The sequence below is a fragment of the Equus przewalskii genome, chromosome 25 (assembly GCF_037783145.1).
Source record: "Equus przewalskii isolate Varuska chromosome 25, EquPr2, whole genome shotgun sequence".
Classification (NCBI taxonomy): domain Eukaryota; kingdom Metazoa; phylum Chordata; class Mammalia; order Perissodactyla; family Equidae; genus Equus; species Equus przewalskii.
This window is the reverse complement of record NC_091855.1, coordinates 11,091,176-11,107,201: the sequence shown is the minus strand read 5'-3', so window position 1 is coordinate 11,107,201 and position 16,026 is coordinate 11,091,176. Positions and strand designations below refer to the sequence as shown.

Sequence of the window (16,026 nt, the reverse complement as noted above, 5' to 3'; positions counted from 1 at the left end):
CCCCTCTCTTCTCACTTTTGCCTTCCTTCACAGTGTTCAGCTCTTCTGGCCCTCTCCTTGGCCTTCAGACAGTCCAGGCTTGCATCCACTCCAGGGAACCCATTATCTACGTTCATTCACTTATTTACACGCTTACTGTCTCTTTCCTCTAGTAGAGCGTAAACTTTATGAGGGCAAGGGTTTTGTTTATATTGTTTCTGTATTGTCCCTAGAATCTAGAACCGGGCCTGGTACCTAGAAAATAATTTAGTAAATACGTGTTGAATGAATGAAGTCAGGGAAGGAGACATCCTAAGTAAGCACACTGCACAGGAGCCTAGGCAGGAACCACTTACAAAGAGAGAGGGAAATGCCTTGAGAGGTCATAAGATCTCAGGGGAAGTAAAGAGGCAAGTGGGGCTGACACCATGGGCTGCTTGACTATAATTGCACAGACCATGGGAAATTGTTGGAATCGAGACTCTGGGCATAAAGTGTAAAAATGCATTTCAGGGGCCGGCTCCGTGGCTGAGTGGTTAAGTTCGCGTGCTCTGCTGCGGCGGCCCAGGGTTCAGATCCTGGGCGCGGACATGGCACCGCTCATCAGGCCACGTTGAGATGGCGTCCCACATCCCACAACTAGAAGGACATGCAACTAAGATATACAACTGTGTACAGGGGGGTTTGGGGAGATAAAGCAGGAAAAAAAAAAAAAGATTGGCAACAGTTGTTAGCCCAGGTGCCAATCTTTGAAAAAATAAAAATGCATTTCAGGAAGTTAGGGGACTTGTGGATGTTTCTATCTCTATATATTTTAAATGCTGATGTCACTGTACTGCCCATGTGTACTGCTCTTGGCCCCGCCCTCCAGATGGTTTCAAAGGCCGTGGGGAAATTCTAGAAAGGGAGGAGATGAGGGGTAAGGAGCCAAGAGCCCACATGCAAGAAGCAGCTAGCCTCGGCCTGTAGGACCCAGAAAGTGAGTAACGCGTGGGCCTCCTGAAGAAAAAAGTGACCCAGTCACCAGAGTGGGAGGAAAATGCCATTTTGGTGACCAGAGGCTCAAATGGGAAATAATACAAAGCTCACAAAAGATTTGAGAAATAGAAATGGAGAAAAACAAAGCAAAATCCTAGTCTGAACAGGGAGTAACTGTTGACTATTGTTTTATGTGGAATGAAAGCTGCTAAAATAAGGTATCAAAAGGCCATTTAAAAATTGTTTTCCTTTTGCCCACCTTGTACAACTGAGAAATCAAGCTCTGAAACAGAAAGAACAGGGACTGTCAATAGCAGGGGCTCTGGGATCCCGGACAGCCCGGCTCTGCCGCCCCTGCCTCCGCTGATTGGCAGCTCTGTGCCCGTTTCTGAGCTTGTCTCAGGAGACCCGGGAGGGTGAGGAGGACACGTGAAGGGCCAGGCCCAGGGGCAGTTTTGGCCACCGCTTGCTGGGCCCTAGCTCCCTGATCAGGAGGGCGAGGTACGCCCGGGGAGGCGGCCCCTGAGCCCTTGCTGTTGGCCGCAGACACTGCAGAACGAGATCCTGGGCCATGCGCCACGCGTCGAGGACGTGCTGCAGCGGGGGCAGCAGCTGGTGGAGGCGGCGGAGATCGACTGCCAGGACGTTGCCGAGCGCCTGCAGCAGCTGCAGGGCTCCTGGGAGACACTGCAGGAGGCGGCGGCCGGGCGGCTGCGGCGCCTACGGGAGGCCAGCGAGGCGCAGCAGTACTACCTGGACGCGGGTGAGGCCGAAGCCTGGATCAGCGAGCAGGAGCTCTACGTCCTATCCGAGGAGAGCCCCGAGGTGGGCTCAGCTGGGGTGCCAGGCAGGGGCCCGAGGCCAGAGCAGGAGCTGAGGCACAGTCACATCCCTTGTGGGAGCCTGGGGAGGGGGTCCGAGGAGCCCTCCTGCACGGGGACCCCCCCACCTCTTGAGAAGACCCTGCTGCAGCGAACCACAGCTGCCGCCCTGTGTGCCAGCTGAGATTTGCTCTAACCCAAGGGTCCTTCACCTTTTTTGTGCCATGGATTCTGTGTCAATGACCTACGGTGGGAGGGGGTGAGAGGTGAGGTGGGGGGGGGGTCTCTAAAAGCTGGAATGATATAGGAAGCTTTCAGGGGATAGAAGGTTGGAGCTGGGCCTGGAAGCGCAGATATCAGACCTGGGGAGTCGAGAGGAAGGCAGGTGCGGGCGTTGCCGGAAACGAGGGTAGCAGGAAGGCGTGGTGTGCGGTTCTCCTGTGGGTGTCCTGTGAGCATGGCTCCCCGCACCTTGGGCACCTCCAGGAGCTGGGCTGCACCCTGGGCCTGGCCGAGCTTGCACTGACAGTCGCTGCCTCCTAGGATGAAGAGGGTGCCATCGTGATGCTGAAGCGGCACCTGCGGCAGCAGCGGGCTGTGGAGGAGTACGGGAGGAACATCAAGCAGCTGGCCGGCCGGGCCCAGAGCCTACTGTCCGCAGGCCACCCCGAGGGGTGCGTGTGCCTCCCAGGGCATCAGGCCAGGGGCCCCACCAACAGGATCCCTTCAGGTCCAAGTGGGAAAACAGAAACAGTTTTCCCAAAAGCTATGGGTTTGAGAACTTCTTTCTAGACTGCTGACCCGTCCCGTTCCCTTTTATGTCGTGGTTTTTTTGTGAGTAACTTCAAACAGGGCTGACTAAGGCCTGGTTTGCAAAAAGATCAGAAAATGGAATAGCAAAACTACCCTCTTGGTGATCCGAGAGCTCCAATCTTTTGAAGAGTTAGACTCTGCTAAGAGACACTGAAGACTAACTTTGCGTTTGTTTTCATGGTCCAGAAGGTACTTCACGGTCTCACAGTGTCTCAGCAAAATCATCACATGGGAGTGAAGGTAGAAAGCCTGTATCCCTCTAGGCACATCAGTTGTGTGGGTTCTGCCTAAACGGGAGCCCATTGGGCCAGACACCTCAGGCTGCCCTCACATGTGGCCCTGTCCTCAGTTGCCTTTAGGGTGTCCACAGCTGTGGGTCCTCAGCAGCACCCTAGCATCTCCCAAGGAGCCCAAGGACTGAACCCCTGGTATGGCATGTCCCTGAGGAGCCGAGCAGGGCCTGCTACTACTGGAGCCCCGCTCAGACAGCGCTGCTCCATCAGCCTCCTTGGAAGAATAATGGAGAAGTTCCTCCTTTGTGTCGCTGGAACCACCTCCAGGGAGGACATGTTTCTGTCATCTCCTGAGGCTTCATGGGCTAAGAGATGGTTCCTTCTGTCTCCAGCTCTTCCCCGGTAGAAGTCGCTGCCATGTCTCCTGTGCTTCGCTTCCCCGCCTCTCCCTGCAGCCGGGCTGGGCAGGAGGAGGTTGGCTCCTCTGAGCTGGCTGCTCTGGGTCCTCTGTCACCGTCTCTGAGAGCTTTCTTGGTTTGAATTCCAGGGAACAGATCATCAGACTTCAGGGGCAAGTGGACAAGCAGTATGCGGGGCTGAAGGACTTGGCAGAGGAACGCAAGCGGAAGCTGGAGAACATGTACCACCTGTTCCAGCTAAAGAGGGAGGCAGATGGCCTGGAGCAGTGGATTACAGAAAAGGAGCTCGTGGCCTCTTCCTCCGAAATGGGGCAAGACTTTGACCACGTTACTGTGAGTACTCACAGCGATCGCTTGCTTTGTCTTCCCTGAATGCAGTAGACGCAGGAGCCGTCATTTCAGACACACACAATGTGGCTGCCGGTTGCCAAGCGCTGCATAGAGATGCAGACACACCCGTGTGAGCTCAGGCCGCCCTGGGGAGGGTGTGAGAGCACAGCTCCAGGTGTTTGTCATTGCTGCCCGGGTGGGTCTGCAGCTAGTGTGACGATAGCACCCTGCCTGTGAGCCCTGCTAACCACGTCTCTCTACCCCATGTCCAGCTGCTCCGGGACAAGTTCCGGGACTTTGCACGGGAGACTGGGGCGATTGGCCAGGAGCGGGTGGACAACATGAATGCCTTCATTGAGCGACTCATCGACGCGGGCCACAGCGAGGCAGCCACCATTGCTGAGTGGAAGGACGGGCTGAACGAGATGTGGGCGGACCTGCTGGAGCTCATCGACACACGCATGCAGCTGCTGGCCGCCTCCTACGACCTGCACCGCTACTTCTACACGGGCGCCGAGATCCTGGGCCTCATCGACGAGAAGCACCGTGAGCTGCCCGAGGACGTGGGGCTGGACGCCAGCACTGCCGAGTCCTTCCACCGCGTGCACACGGCCTTCGAGCGGGAGCTCCACTTGCTGGGCGTGCAGGTGCCTTCTGCCCCTCACGGCCCACCCACAGGTTCCAGAGACCTGCCTTCCACATCTTCCCCACGACCAACTTCCTGGGGGGCCTCCTGGCTTCCAGAGGAGAAACCTCTAGAACAAGCACCAGGAGATTTCGCCTCCTTAGAGAGGCAACAGCTCAGGGCAGGAGGGCAGGGAGCAGTGGCTTTCAGTCATTCTTTAGCTCCAAACTAGTTCTTTAAGCTGAGTCTTCACAAAACCCAAAGCATGAAATACTTTACAATGCAATTTCTCTGGTTATGCAACAGCATTATTAGCAGACGTGTGTGGTGCTCATGCAGCACCGGGTACTGTTCTGAGCAATATACGTAGTCACCTCACAGCTTCGCTCTGAGTAGGGTCCTCATATTATCTGCGTCTTTGAGAGGATGGAAGCAGAGCAGAGAGAGGGTAAAGACACTGCCCGGGAACTTGCAGATAAGCAGTGGAGCCAGATTCGGATCCTGCAGTCTGGCTGTAGCCTCCGTGCCCTCAGCCACCGGGCTGTTCAGCCTTTCTACATGGGAGCTGGAGGGGCCCCAAGATCCGCTTAGAACCCCTCCTCCTGTCACTGGGGTGCCCCGAGGCACCACTGCAGGGTTATAGGGTTCCACAGAGCTGCGTATGATAGAAAGGGTGAGGGCGAGGGGCCCCAGCTGCTGGGAGCTCATGGGGCTTCCAGTGGAGCAGGGAGAGGTGGGCTGGCTGTGCACCTGCACCAACCCAGCAGGCTCAGGGATGGAACACCGAGGAAGATTGGGCCCCTGCTTCAACCAGAAGGGGACCTCTGAGGGATTTGTCCTCCAGCTGGAGGTGGGGCCTGGCATGTGACTCTTGTGCCTTGGGGGTACCAGAGCCCCTGAGGCAGGGATAGCCCCACTGAGGTCTCAGGAAGGAGGTTTCATTGCCCTGCCCCCCAAACAGGGGGTCTGGGACAGCCCCCTCCTTGGAGAGGCAGCGTGCACAGTGATTGAGGACAGGCACTCAGTGCAGGGTTCCAGTCGCAGCTGCGCCCCTCTACTAGTGTGAGCGACCATGGCCAGTCACTGGGTCTCTTGTGCCTCAGTTTCCTCATCTCAAAAACAGGGGTAATAGTAGTACCTCTTTCGTGGAATTGTTGTAAAGAGGGAGAGAGCTAATAAATAGAAAGTGTTCACAACAGTGTCTGGTACGTAGCTACACTTAACTGTCATACTTCTGAGGAGATCAAAGAGCACAGAGTCCTTCTCACTCCCAAATCCACTTCAAGGCCCCAGGGGTGCCTTGGGTCAGCAGAGGTGCCAAAGCAAGGCACCTTGTCCCTCAGCACCACTGGGTGGGAGTCTGAAGATCCACTAGTGCCCTGGGTGGGAGAGGCCAGGAGGAGATAGACTCCTCACCCATCAGAGGCCCAAGACATGTCTGCCTGGGAACAACGTCCAGTTTTACCCCACCACAGGTACAGCAGTTCCAGGACGTGGCCACCCACCTGCAGACAGCCTATGCTGGGGAGAAGGCAGACGCCATCCAGTACAAGGAGCAGGAAGTGTCTGCCGCGTGGCAGGCACTGCTCGAGGCCTGTGCCGGGCGCCGCACCCAGCTGGTGGACACTGCGGACAAATTCCGCTTCTTCAGCATGGTCCGAGACCTCTTCTCCTGGATGGAGAGCATCATCCGGCAGATCGAGACCCAGGAGAGGCCCAGGTGAGGGGGACATCCTCAAGGCAGCAACATTCAGCCACATTGTCCCTGAGGCTGGCAGACCAGGGTGCTGCACTGGGGCTCCGCCCTGGAGGGACAGTCCTGGACTGTGGGTGCACAGGAATCCCTGGGGGGCACCAGAGGCTGGGTCCAGGCAGAAACTGAGTGGCTCAGCTTCTGATGGGAGGACCAACCATTTCAGAGTGAAGGGAGTCCTGAGCATGGCGAGAAAGACATCTGTCATTCAGATTCTACAGTGGGAGCAATGACCATGGTTGTCAGTGAAAATAAGCAGTTCACACATCCAGAACTGGGCAGGTCTGAGACTGATCACTCTTCCCCCAGCACTGGGATGTAGGGGGCATTCCCCCAAAACTCAAGAAGGAGCTCATTGTCCATGAGAGGTGGGGACAGCCTCGGCAAGAGCCAGAGCTCTCTACGCACTTTGCATCATCTTAGCAATTATTGCTGGCCCATCTCTGTCTCTCTGCCCTGAGGGTGCCTGTCCTGATGGCCAAGCTTTATATTCAACATCTTTATGGAAATATAATTCACAACCATACAAGTCAGCCGTTTAAAATGGACCATCCAGTGGGTTTTCGTATATTCAATTGTAGAGCCATTACCACAATCTAAGTTTAGAAGATTTTCATCAGCCTAGAAAGAAACCCTGTACCCCTTAGCTGTCATCATCCCCATCCCCGCCCCTCTCCCAGCCCCTGGCAACCACTAATCTGTTTTTCATCTCTCTAGATTTGCCTATTCTGGACTTTTCATTTGAATAGCATCATGTAATACGTGCTCTTTTGTGACTGGCTTCTTTCGCTTGGCATAATCTTTTCAGGGCTCATCCATGTTGTAGCATGGACCAGTACTTCCTTCCTTTGTATTGCCAAATAACATTCCCAGGCCTCTTTTGGAGTCCCTGCACCCCCTGTCCATGCCCTGGCCACTGACCAATGGAAGACACTGGGGCATCAGTGTTGTTGCTGGGTCAGGGCCGGCAGAGGACTCCCTGGCTGGCCAGAGAGGAGGGCATGGGGTCAGACTCCAGGCAGGTGGGGGTGGGCCCCTCTGATCAGGACGTGGCATCTAGCAGGCCAGAGTGACCCAGAGTTTCCTCCTTCCCCAAACTCCCTCCCCGCCAGGGACGTTTCCTCAGTGGAACTGCTCAAGAAGTACCATGAGGGCATCAAGGCAGAGATCGAAACCCGGAGCAAGAACTTCAGCGCCTGCCTGGAGCTCGGAGAGTCCCTGTTGCAGCGGCAGCACCAGGCCTCGGACGAGGTGAGGGGACGGCAGGACAGAGGCCAGCCTCCTCCAGGTGCTTGCCCCTCTGGCCAGGCCAGACGGCTTCCTGGAAGGGAGCTGTGGTTTCTCCGAGGGCGCTCACCTGTCCTTCGCTCGTGGACTGTGTGCAGGCCTGAGAATTAGAGCTCCACCAACGCCCCCCGCAAGGAGCTGCCCGCTTAGTGGGGAGAGCAGACTCATAGCCTGTCTAACGCCCACACGTGTGCGTGCTTTGGAGCTGGCCAAATCCACTTCCAGGTGAGGCACACGTGCCTCAGAGAGGTTAAATGATTTGCCTAAGGCTACACAGGTGGCAAGTGGCAGGGCCAAGCCTTGAAAGTTAGGTCTGTGTGACCGAGCCCAGCCTTTGCAGGACCCCCGTGCCCACCACCTCAGACGGCGGGGGGGGGGGGGGGGTACCAAAACCTGAGATTTCCCCCTTCCTCCCCGCAGATCAGAGAGAAGAGGCAGCAGGTGGTGTCCAGGAGGGAGGAGATGATGGAGAAGTGGAAGGCCCGCTGGGAGCGGCTCTGCCTGTGTGAGTGCAGCCTGGAAGCTGGGGAACCTGGGGGCAGGGCTGGACCCCTGCTGGGGGTGGGGTGATGTCCCAAGGTGGTGGATTTTCACCGCTGCCTGGAGAAGAGCCCCCGCGCACTGGTCAGCAGAGCTTGGGGGCCCAGGGCCTCAGGGTCCGCACACACACTGCTGAAAGCCCACCTCTAACCAGCCAGCGCACCTGCGCCCTGCCCGCCTTCCATCCTTCTGCTCCCCCCCGCCGATGAAGGGCTGGCATCCCTGTAGAGCTGCAGCCTGAGGAGGGGTCAGGGGCATCCCAGATGTTTGGTCTGAGGTGTGTCAGGTGGAAGGAGCTCTCTGCTCTGCAGCTGGAGGCCCAGGAGAGGTGGAGGAAATCCCACCACTCAGGTTGGAGCTCCGAGCCACGAAGGCAGGGGCTGGCGCCATGGCTGCTCACACACAATTATGAGAGATAGCCAAGGGCTGAGGAGAAAGCTCTCCTCAAAGGCGTACATCTAAACTGCATTTTGTTTTCAGAATAGCGTTTGTTCTAATTAGCATGTTTTTAAACTATATCTCTTGGAGAACATGAGGTAGGGCCCACTTGGTGATGGAGGGGCCTCAGGCAGCAGGTCACCACTGAGCAGGGTGTCCACATGATTCAGGGACACCTGTGCGGGCCTCTTCCCTAACCGCCAGCTCTGTGTCTGTCTGCTGAGTGGCCCCTGAGGTCCCAGCAGGAGCTGCTGTTAGCTCCGGGTGCTAACAGACCCCTGGGCCTTTGGGTGGGTCTGTGGCTTGTTCTCTTGGCAGTGCTGGAAGTGTGCCAGTTCTCGAGGGACGCCTCTGTGGCTGAAGCGTGGCTCATCGCCCAGGAGCCCTACCTGGCCAGCCGGGACTTTGGACACACGGTGGACAGTGTGGAGAAGCTCATCAGGAGGCATGAGGCTTTTGAGAAGTCCACAGCCAGCTGGGCGGAGCGCTTTGCGGCCCTGGAGAAGCCCACCACGGTGAGCTGGGGCTCAGGGCGGCGGCAGCCTCGCCTTGGGGGTCTCTCAAGTCCAGAACTCTCAGCCCATTATTTGGCACCTACGGATGGACGGGGTAAAAGGCTTGGCAAAGGGGGAGAGAGGGAAGGAAATAGGAGAGAGAGAAAGTACTGACCTTCAAATGCAAAAAGGAGACAAAAGGAGGTAATTCCAAAAGGAACAAACACCAGGGTACGTCAGGTGCTGGGAGCCATCTAGAGAAAGCTTGTCTGAGAGCAGGCTCCCCTCGTGGCCACTCTGAGCCCCTTGGCCTTTTCCTCCTCTAGCTTGAGCTAAAAGAACGCCAGACCCCACCGAGACCTGCGGAGGAGACTGGGTGAGTGTGGGAGTGCCAGGCGGTGGCTTCGCGGGAGCACTCTGCCAAGGCGGGGAGTGGGGGGCAGGCGGAGGAGGGTGCCCATACTCAGAAACAGGCCCCCTGATGTTTGAACAATACACAGGTGACCTCTCACACTGGGCCACTAGTCAGAGAAATCCAGTGTCTGGAGCTTGAGGGCGGAGAGGGGCTTCTATTTCCCACACATCCACTGCTGCAGAATCGTCTCCCGCTCTGGGCACCGCCTGAACACGTGCCCCAGAGGCCGTTCTGCATGGAGCCATGTCCCTTTCTGAAGCTTCTGCCTTAACTTCTCAGATTGAGGCAGATTAAGCGGCTCCTTGCTAAATTCCTGCCAGGCTGGCGGGAGGCCTGGGCAGGAGGTCCGTGCTCCCCTGGGGTGAGAGGGGGAAGCCGGGCCTTGGAGATGGGCACTGGCCTCGGGAGGTGCTTGTTTTTCTAAAGGCACCCTGTCTTCCATAGGCCTCAAGAGGAGGAAGGCGAGACAGCAGGGGAGGCTCCCCGAGGTCCCCATCATGCGGCCACTGAGAGAACGTCCCCGGTCAGTTTCATGTCCCATTTGTCTAGTTCCTTGGGTTCGCTGCTGCCAGAGTAGTCTCATCCCGACTAGGCTCAACCAGGGCGGAAGGCCAGGACGGACACGTGCCGTCCCGCCCCCCAGACTCCTTCCCATCCGTCTTCCTTTTTACTTAGGTTTTCCTAACTCCAAGAGTAATTCCTCTCCCCCTTCCACCCAGAAGAAACTAACAGGCCCGCCCAGTGACGTGACTCTCTTAGTTTGGTTTTATCTAGTCTAATAAGTTTTATTGTATAAAGACATCACCCTCCACGTCAGGGGAAGCAGTTTATATAGGGCTGATTCGTTGTATACACTGTCCCTTTTCCCACCTTCCCTCTCACTCCGTCCTTAACACAGTACCCCCTACACACACACTCGCACCCTCACAAATAGACCGTCCCCTCGCCTGCCCCCGCTTCAGGCGTTTAGGGCAGTGAAGTGGGGACAGCCCCCCTCCAGCAGATCCGTGCCTCCTGTGCAGAGCCCCTCCTCTTCGCCTCGTCCCGGCCTGATGCCTGTGGGGCAGTGAGTTTGGATATGCAGCTGGTGCTGAGGCAAGAACAGACTTGAAGTAGCCCCGCACGAGTCAGGGAGAGCCCAGGGCTTCTGTCACAGGGTCAGTCCCCCCAGCTTGTAGAAAAGGAGGGTGTGGCAGAGTCCTGGCTGAGGGGAGGGGAGGGAGGGACCCAACACAGACCAGCTGCCAGAGGCCTGGGGTCTATGGCTTCATGTGGTCCCTTAGTTAAAAGGACCCAGGGGGTCTGTGCAGGGGGCCTGGGAGGCTGTAACCCAGGTATTTGGGAAATGCCCAGGGGAGTTGCTGACTGAGAAGACAGCAAGAATTCAGCATGTGCCTTGCATGGCTTCATCCTGCATGTGCCTCACCTCTCCAGGGGCCCAGGCAAGCTCACCTGAACCTTTGGGTGTTTAGGGAGGTTGTATACACTAGGAGGAAATTTCTGGTACACCAACCACCCCAGAAAAATGTGCATACAGTGAGCATTTCCTGTGCAGAATCCCTGTCAGGTTCAGATTTCAGCCCTTCTGACACTTCTGAGAGTGACACGCATGCACACTCACACCACACTCCCACACACTCTGAGCCCTCTCTGCCACCTCGAGCCTGGCCAGAGCCTCCCTTTCTGAGCTGCACCAGCCCTTCATGTCCAGCAGAGGGCAGTCCTGGGCTCCACTGGACCATCTCTCCCAGAAGTTCCCTCTGAAGCTCTCATCGTCACATGTAGGGGTCTCTGGTGGACTTTGTCCCAGCCCCTTTTCCCCAGCAACAGCCCCCGCCGGAAGGAGAGACAGCTCTGGGGGCTGGCATGGACTGCGGACACTGGGGCTGGGACCATCCCTGCCTCCCGCCCCCACCTGTGCTTCGGCTGTGCATCCTGTGTGTCTGCGTGCAGTGGTGTCCCGGGTCTGCGGGCTCCTTTGTGACCACCTGAGCAATTCCATCCATTGTTTGTGTCATTGTCATGTATGTCTGTCAAATGTAATTACGTGTGCATCAGAGCCGCCTCCATCCAACACCTGAATGTCACTGGGTTTGGGGGGAATAAAATTTGATTGGACCTGAGTATCTGCCTGAAAGGAGGGAGTGAGCCCCGCTTTGAGACCCTTCCCAGGGAGCCAGCCACTCCACCAGATGGGAAAACTGGCCTGTGCCTGGTACCAGGAAGAAACCAGATGGCGAATCGGATGCCCACCAGGCCCATGGCCTCGTGGAAACAGGTTCCTGCTGCTGCTCCTTTCTGAGCCCTTTGTTGAGTTTTCATGAGGATCCACAAAACTCCAAGGGAGGGTATGATACCCGCTTGGTCTTTGATACGAATGGGTCCCATGCAGGCTGGGAAACCTTTACAGAAACCACAGGCCTCCCCCAGGAAGGGCCGGCTGGCTGCTGCGCCTCCTCCCGGGGTAGGGCTGGATTACTGACGGTGGCTCTCCTGCTGTCCCACGTGTGTGGTCTGGTGTCGGTGCCCCGTAGCATAGACCCATGCAGTGCTGCTTCCTGTGAAACCCATCACTACTGCATGCCGGCTTCCTGCTTGGGGAACAGACGGGAGTGGACCAGACACCCAGACCCCCGTCTAGACTGCACACCACTGGGGGCCACCCTGCAGGCCCTGCCCATCCTCCTGGCCCGGTGTGTGCATGCTCACGTGGGTACACGCAGGGACTGGAGCGCTGTTCCCTGCACTGGCCTTCTCCCCAAGCACATCATTGTGTAATTCGTTGCCTCCCTCACCTCTGACCTTTCCACATTAGAGCATGTTCTGGTAGAAACTAACCCATTCATGCAGGTAAGTGCCTGTGAGGCCAAGCAGAAGAAATGAGGTATTACAAAAGGCAGATGTGGGAGTCAGGACACTGAGTTCTAGTCCTTAATTCTGCCGGAACCTTCCTCCATGATTTTAGATAAACCACCTGATCCTCCTCAGTCTCCTTGTCCTTATAAAACCCTCTCTGCAGGATTACAGAAAGTCCAGAACGTTCCTGCATGTCAACAATCTCCCTGAATCAAGGGAGGGGTGGGAGGGGTGGTTATCCCTCTCATCTCATCCTGAGTCCTTAGCTCAAAGAAACCTGGCTCGTTTGTCAGGTGCCAGCTGCTGTGAGGCTGCAGATGGGGAAGAAGAGGCAGAGGGCTGGGTGTTCGTCCTGTTTGGGGAAGAGAGACAGGGGTGGGCCACGGCTCCTGCCAAGGTCAGGGCCCTGAAGGTGGCCCCCTGGTACTGGAAGGGGCCTGGCAGCAGGCGGAGCCATTCTCCTTCCTCTCAGTGCCTGGGGCATCCTTACCCCAACGTCCTCCGCCTTATGTGTCTCCCCTCTATCCTGGTGTGGCTCTGGGAAGGGCTTGGCGGTCCTGCCATGCGTCCCCATCTTCCAGGCTCTGGGTGCCTCAGAACCCCCAGTGTCGCATTTGTCATGAGATGTTGAGGTTGACTTCGCAGAGAAGAAACGTGTTGCAGAGGATGCAAGTCACCCCCGCCTTCAGGGTCCCCAGCGGGCAGACCTGGGCTGTCTTCTGTGCACTGTGTCTAGTTCCTGGCTTCCGGGTGGGAAGTGGGGCCAGCTCTAGGAATTCTCCCGGCAGGGCTGCTGTGACAACTAGAGTGACATTCTTGAAACGGATTGGTGCTCTTAGGGGCTATGACAACAAGAGTCTGTCTTCAGGGTTGGTGGTTGGGGGCAATCACGCCCTGTCTGCCTCCAGGCCTCAAGGCTAGATCCAGTCTGTGGTGCAGGGGGGACCCTGGGGTGCGAGGCCACTCCAGAAAGCAGCTGCCTGGGTGCCATTCATCATCAGATTGTCAGGGCAAACTCTTACCTAAGCCCCACGCTCAGACATCACTCTCACCGTGACCCCCCAAGACTGCCTGCACCTGGCTCCCCGGAGAGAGGACTGGATGCCTCACTGGGGATGCACATGAGGAGTCAAGACTCCCAGGTCCCTTGCCTCTCCGTTCTATAGTCTTAGAGGTTGCTGTGGCTTTGGGGAGGTAACCAGCACTGGCGAATGTAAGGGAGGGTGCCCCAGGGGCTAAGCGGGCCCTGAGCTTGCAGACAGCTGCTGTCATCTTCTTGGCAACCTGGGTAACTCCCGCCAGCAGCAGCCTTGCTGGCAGACGGGAGCTTTAATCAGCATCCAGCGGCAGGGCTCTGACGTCCCTGGATGGAAGGGATGTGGGTGTGGAGGCAGCAGCTGTGTTTCTTCTTGCCTGAGCAAGCTGGCCCCGTCCTTCCTCCCTCCTCCTGGGAGGCTGAGCTGGGCTGCTGTCTCAGGCGTTTTGCAGCAAATGCAAATCGTGTATTTGTTCGTAATGAGCAGACCTGGCCTGGAAAGAACGTCAGTTTTCCCCTTAACCTGGGCGTGTCCCTGTCTCTGCAGGATGCCTGAGTCAGCGCGGCAGGGGCGGGTCTGCCTGCAGTCTGGCCCCCGTGCCCTGGTACTGCAGGCTCTCCAGGGAAACGCGCTCTAGGCTCTTTGTGGACATCTGTCCACTGCTGGGTGTGCCCAGCTCTCTTTGCTGTGGTCAGATGTGGTCTTCCTGGCCCACTGCTCCAAAGGCTTCTCCTAAGTTCCTTCTTCCAAGCTGTGTTTCAGAGCATCCCAGTTACTGATGGAGTCAGGATGGGACTCAGTTAACATTGGAGGCATTGCGGAGCTGCCAACTTGACCATTTGGTAGTGGATCTGGATGGGCGAGTCAGTGTTTTCTAACTATTTTTAGTCCTTCTAATGATGAGTGGCTGGCTCAGGGTCAGCAAGGGATCCAGCAGCCACAAGCTCCTCCAGGACAGGGACCTGAAGAGCCCACACCAGTGGTGGGAATGGTGAAGATGGCTCCCAAGGAAGCCTCGTTCTCCTCTCCCCTGTGATGGCGGTGGACCAGATCTCCTCCTCCCTGTTGGAGGGGACCCCCCCCACACACTCCCCCTCATTCACCTTACCTGGTGGCCTTCTGCTCTGTGTCCCCTCCCATTGTGTTCACTGGTTCCCCAGTTGTCATCGCAGACAGCTGCCCCCTGGGGTACAGTGTTGAGCCACCGTGCTTCCCCATCTCACTTCTTGTGAGAGCCCCTCACCCTGCCTGCCACCAACCCTAGGGACCCCTCACTGCCTGCTCCAGACACAGCTCCTCCCATGCTCTTCCTCTTGTTGGGCAACAGCTGCTCCCTTCTCTCTTCAGGCATTTGTCTCTGCTCCCTCTAAGTTGCCATCTCTTCATCTCTTTGGCAACTCTCAGCTCAACAAACCATCTCTTTTTCTTCTCTTGCAAATACTTGTCTTCTGAACAGCCTTCCCAAGCCATCTGCTCACAGCCCCCTCACCTCTCACCCAGAGAACCAGAGCCCAGACATCAGATGCCAGGGGAGGGTAGATGTTCTTGGCTGCAAAAGTGGCCAGCTTCCCCCACCCGAGTCTCTCAGTGCTGTTTGGTTGCCTAAGGTGTCTAGCAGTAGATCTTGTCTGGCCCCAAGCCCCAATTCCAGCCCCTTCCGGTGTGGCTCTGACATAATCATGCTGCCTCAGCCAGTCGGCCATGTGTCTTACACAAGCCGGGCTCGTCTCAGACCATGAGCCCCATCGGATGGGTACCTTCCTCTGGAGCAATAGTACCCACCCACTGGCAGCATCCTCAACCTTCCACTCACTAGACTGTGGTAAGTTACTCATTCTCCCTGACACCCCGCTTCCCTCATCTGTAAAATAGGGGCAGTGATGATACCCACCTCACAGAGAGGGTGTGAGGACTGCAAGGGAGAATGGAGGTGGAACGTCTGGCACCTAGTAGGTGCTTACTTGTCTTCGTTTTCCCCTTCATTTCTCCATCCCTCACCGCAGTGCTTCATCTCTTAAAAGCAACATCCTCCGTATGGATTTTAACATCCGTGGCCAAAGTCTCCCAAACCAAGCTTCCTGCAGTGCCCCTCCCTGGAGATCCCTGCACACACACTCGGGCTCGCGCCTTGCTGTGAGATAGGTGGGCAAGACTACCACACAGCTAAGGTACAACAGTCTCTTTCTGGGACACATCCTCATGCCTTGGTTCTCACTTATGGACATTTCCTTTAGGGAGGAGCCCCTCGCTTGTGTTTCCTTGCTTGTTAATGTATCTGTGTTCACGGAGCATCTTCTAGAACCTCCAAAAGACCCTTTGGTCACCCGCCGGGTTATTTTTCTCTGGGAGCTGGAGAGTTAGCTCTGTGTTTCGTCCCCTCCACCACCTGCTGGTTGGGCCTGGAAGTACACCTTCAACACCAGAGAAGAAATGTATGGACCCCATCCCTTCCCTCCCCTTTTTGAACCTCCTCTGTGGAGGAGACCCTCAAACCCTCTGCCTTATTCTCCCGCCCAAGCCAGCTTCCTAGCAAGGCAGGACCCTGCAAAGACTCCAACGTGGCCATCCTCCGCTTCTGGAGCTGGGGCCTCTCCCTGTTTGACTGTAATTCTGGGAGGTCTTAAAGGCTCTCCTGTCTGTGCCCTTTCCTCCCAATGTCCCCCCAAAAAACCACCAGTGCTGCTTGTCCCCTGCCCTCCTCTGACATCATGATCCCAGCAGCCAGCGTACACAACCTCCTCTCAGACGCCCCCACCCACCCACCTGTTCCCCAAGCCAGGGAACCTGGCCCCACGCTGCAGGTGAGCCTCCCCTTACTCCAGCCCCCCAGGCTGGGCCATGCTCTCTCATCTCTCACTCCCACTTATGGATTAGACTCCCCAGCCACCCAGCCTGGCATCCATAATTTCCTCCAGGTAGCTTGACTGTCCCCTTCAGAGTGCTCCCAGCTCCTCTGAGTGATGACTCTAGGCTGGGTACCCCTAGCAGTGCAGGTGTAACCTGCGCCT

The 16,026-nt window shown here is 56.8% G+C and overlaps 1 protein-coding gene across 6 annotated transcripts in view; it reads left to right on the top strand.

The window, feature by feature from the left end:
• The window catches only part of SPTB (spectrin beta, erythrocytic), a 114,434-nt gene that overhangs the window by 88,964 nt on the left and 9,444 nt on the right, over window positions 1-16,026 (top strand). For all 6 annotated transcript variants that reach the window (XM_070593722.1, XM_070593718.1, XM_070593719.1 and 3 more), the window contains 10 exons: window positions 1,504-1,782; window positions 2,322-2,452; window positions 3,372-3,576; window positions 3,846-4,220; window positions 5,674-5,918; window positions 7,064-7,202; window positions 7,659-7,743; window positions 8,535-8,731; window positions 9,037-9,086; window positions 9,570-9,648. In XM_070593722.1, the coding sequence (XP_070449823.1) occupies window positions 1,504-1,782; window positions 2,322-2,452; window positions 3,372-3,576; window positions 3,846-4,220; window positions 5,674-5,918; window positions 7,064-7,202; window positions 7,659-7,743; window positions 8,535-8,731; window positions 9,037-9,086; window positions 9,570-9,648 (1,785 nt within the window). The remainder of the gene's footprint in view (window positions 1-1,503; window positions 1,783-2,321; window positions 2,453-3,371; window positions 3,577-3,845; window positions 4,221-5,673; window positions 5,919-7,063; window positions 7,203-7,658; window positions 7,744-8,534; window positions 8,732-9,036; window positions 9,087-9,569; window positions 9,649-16,026) is intronic.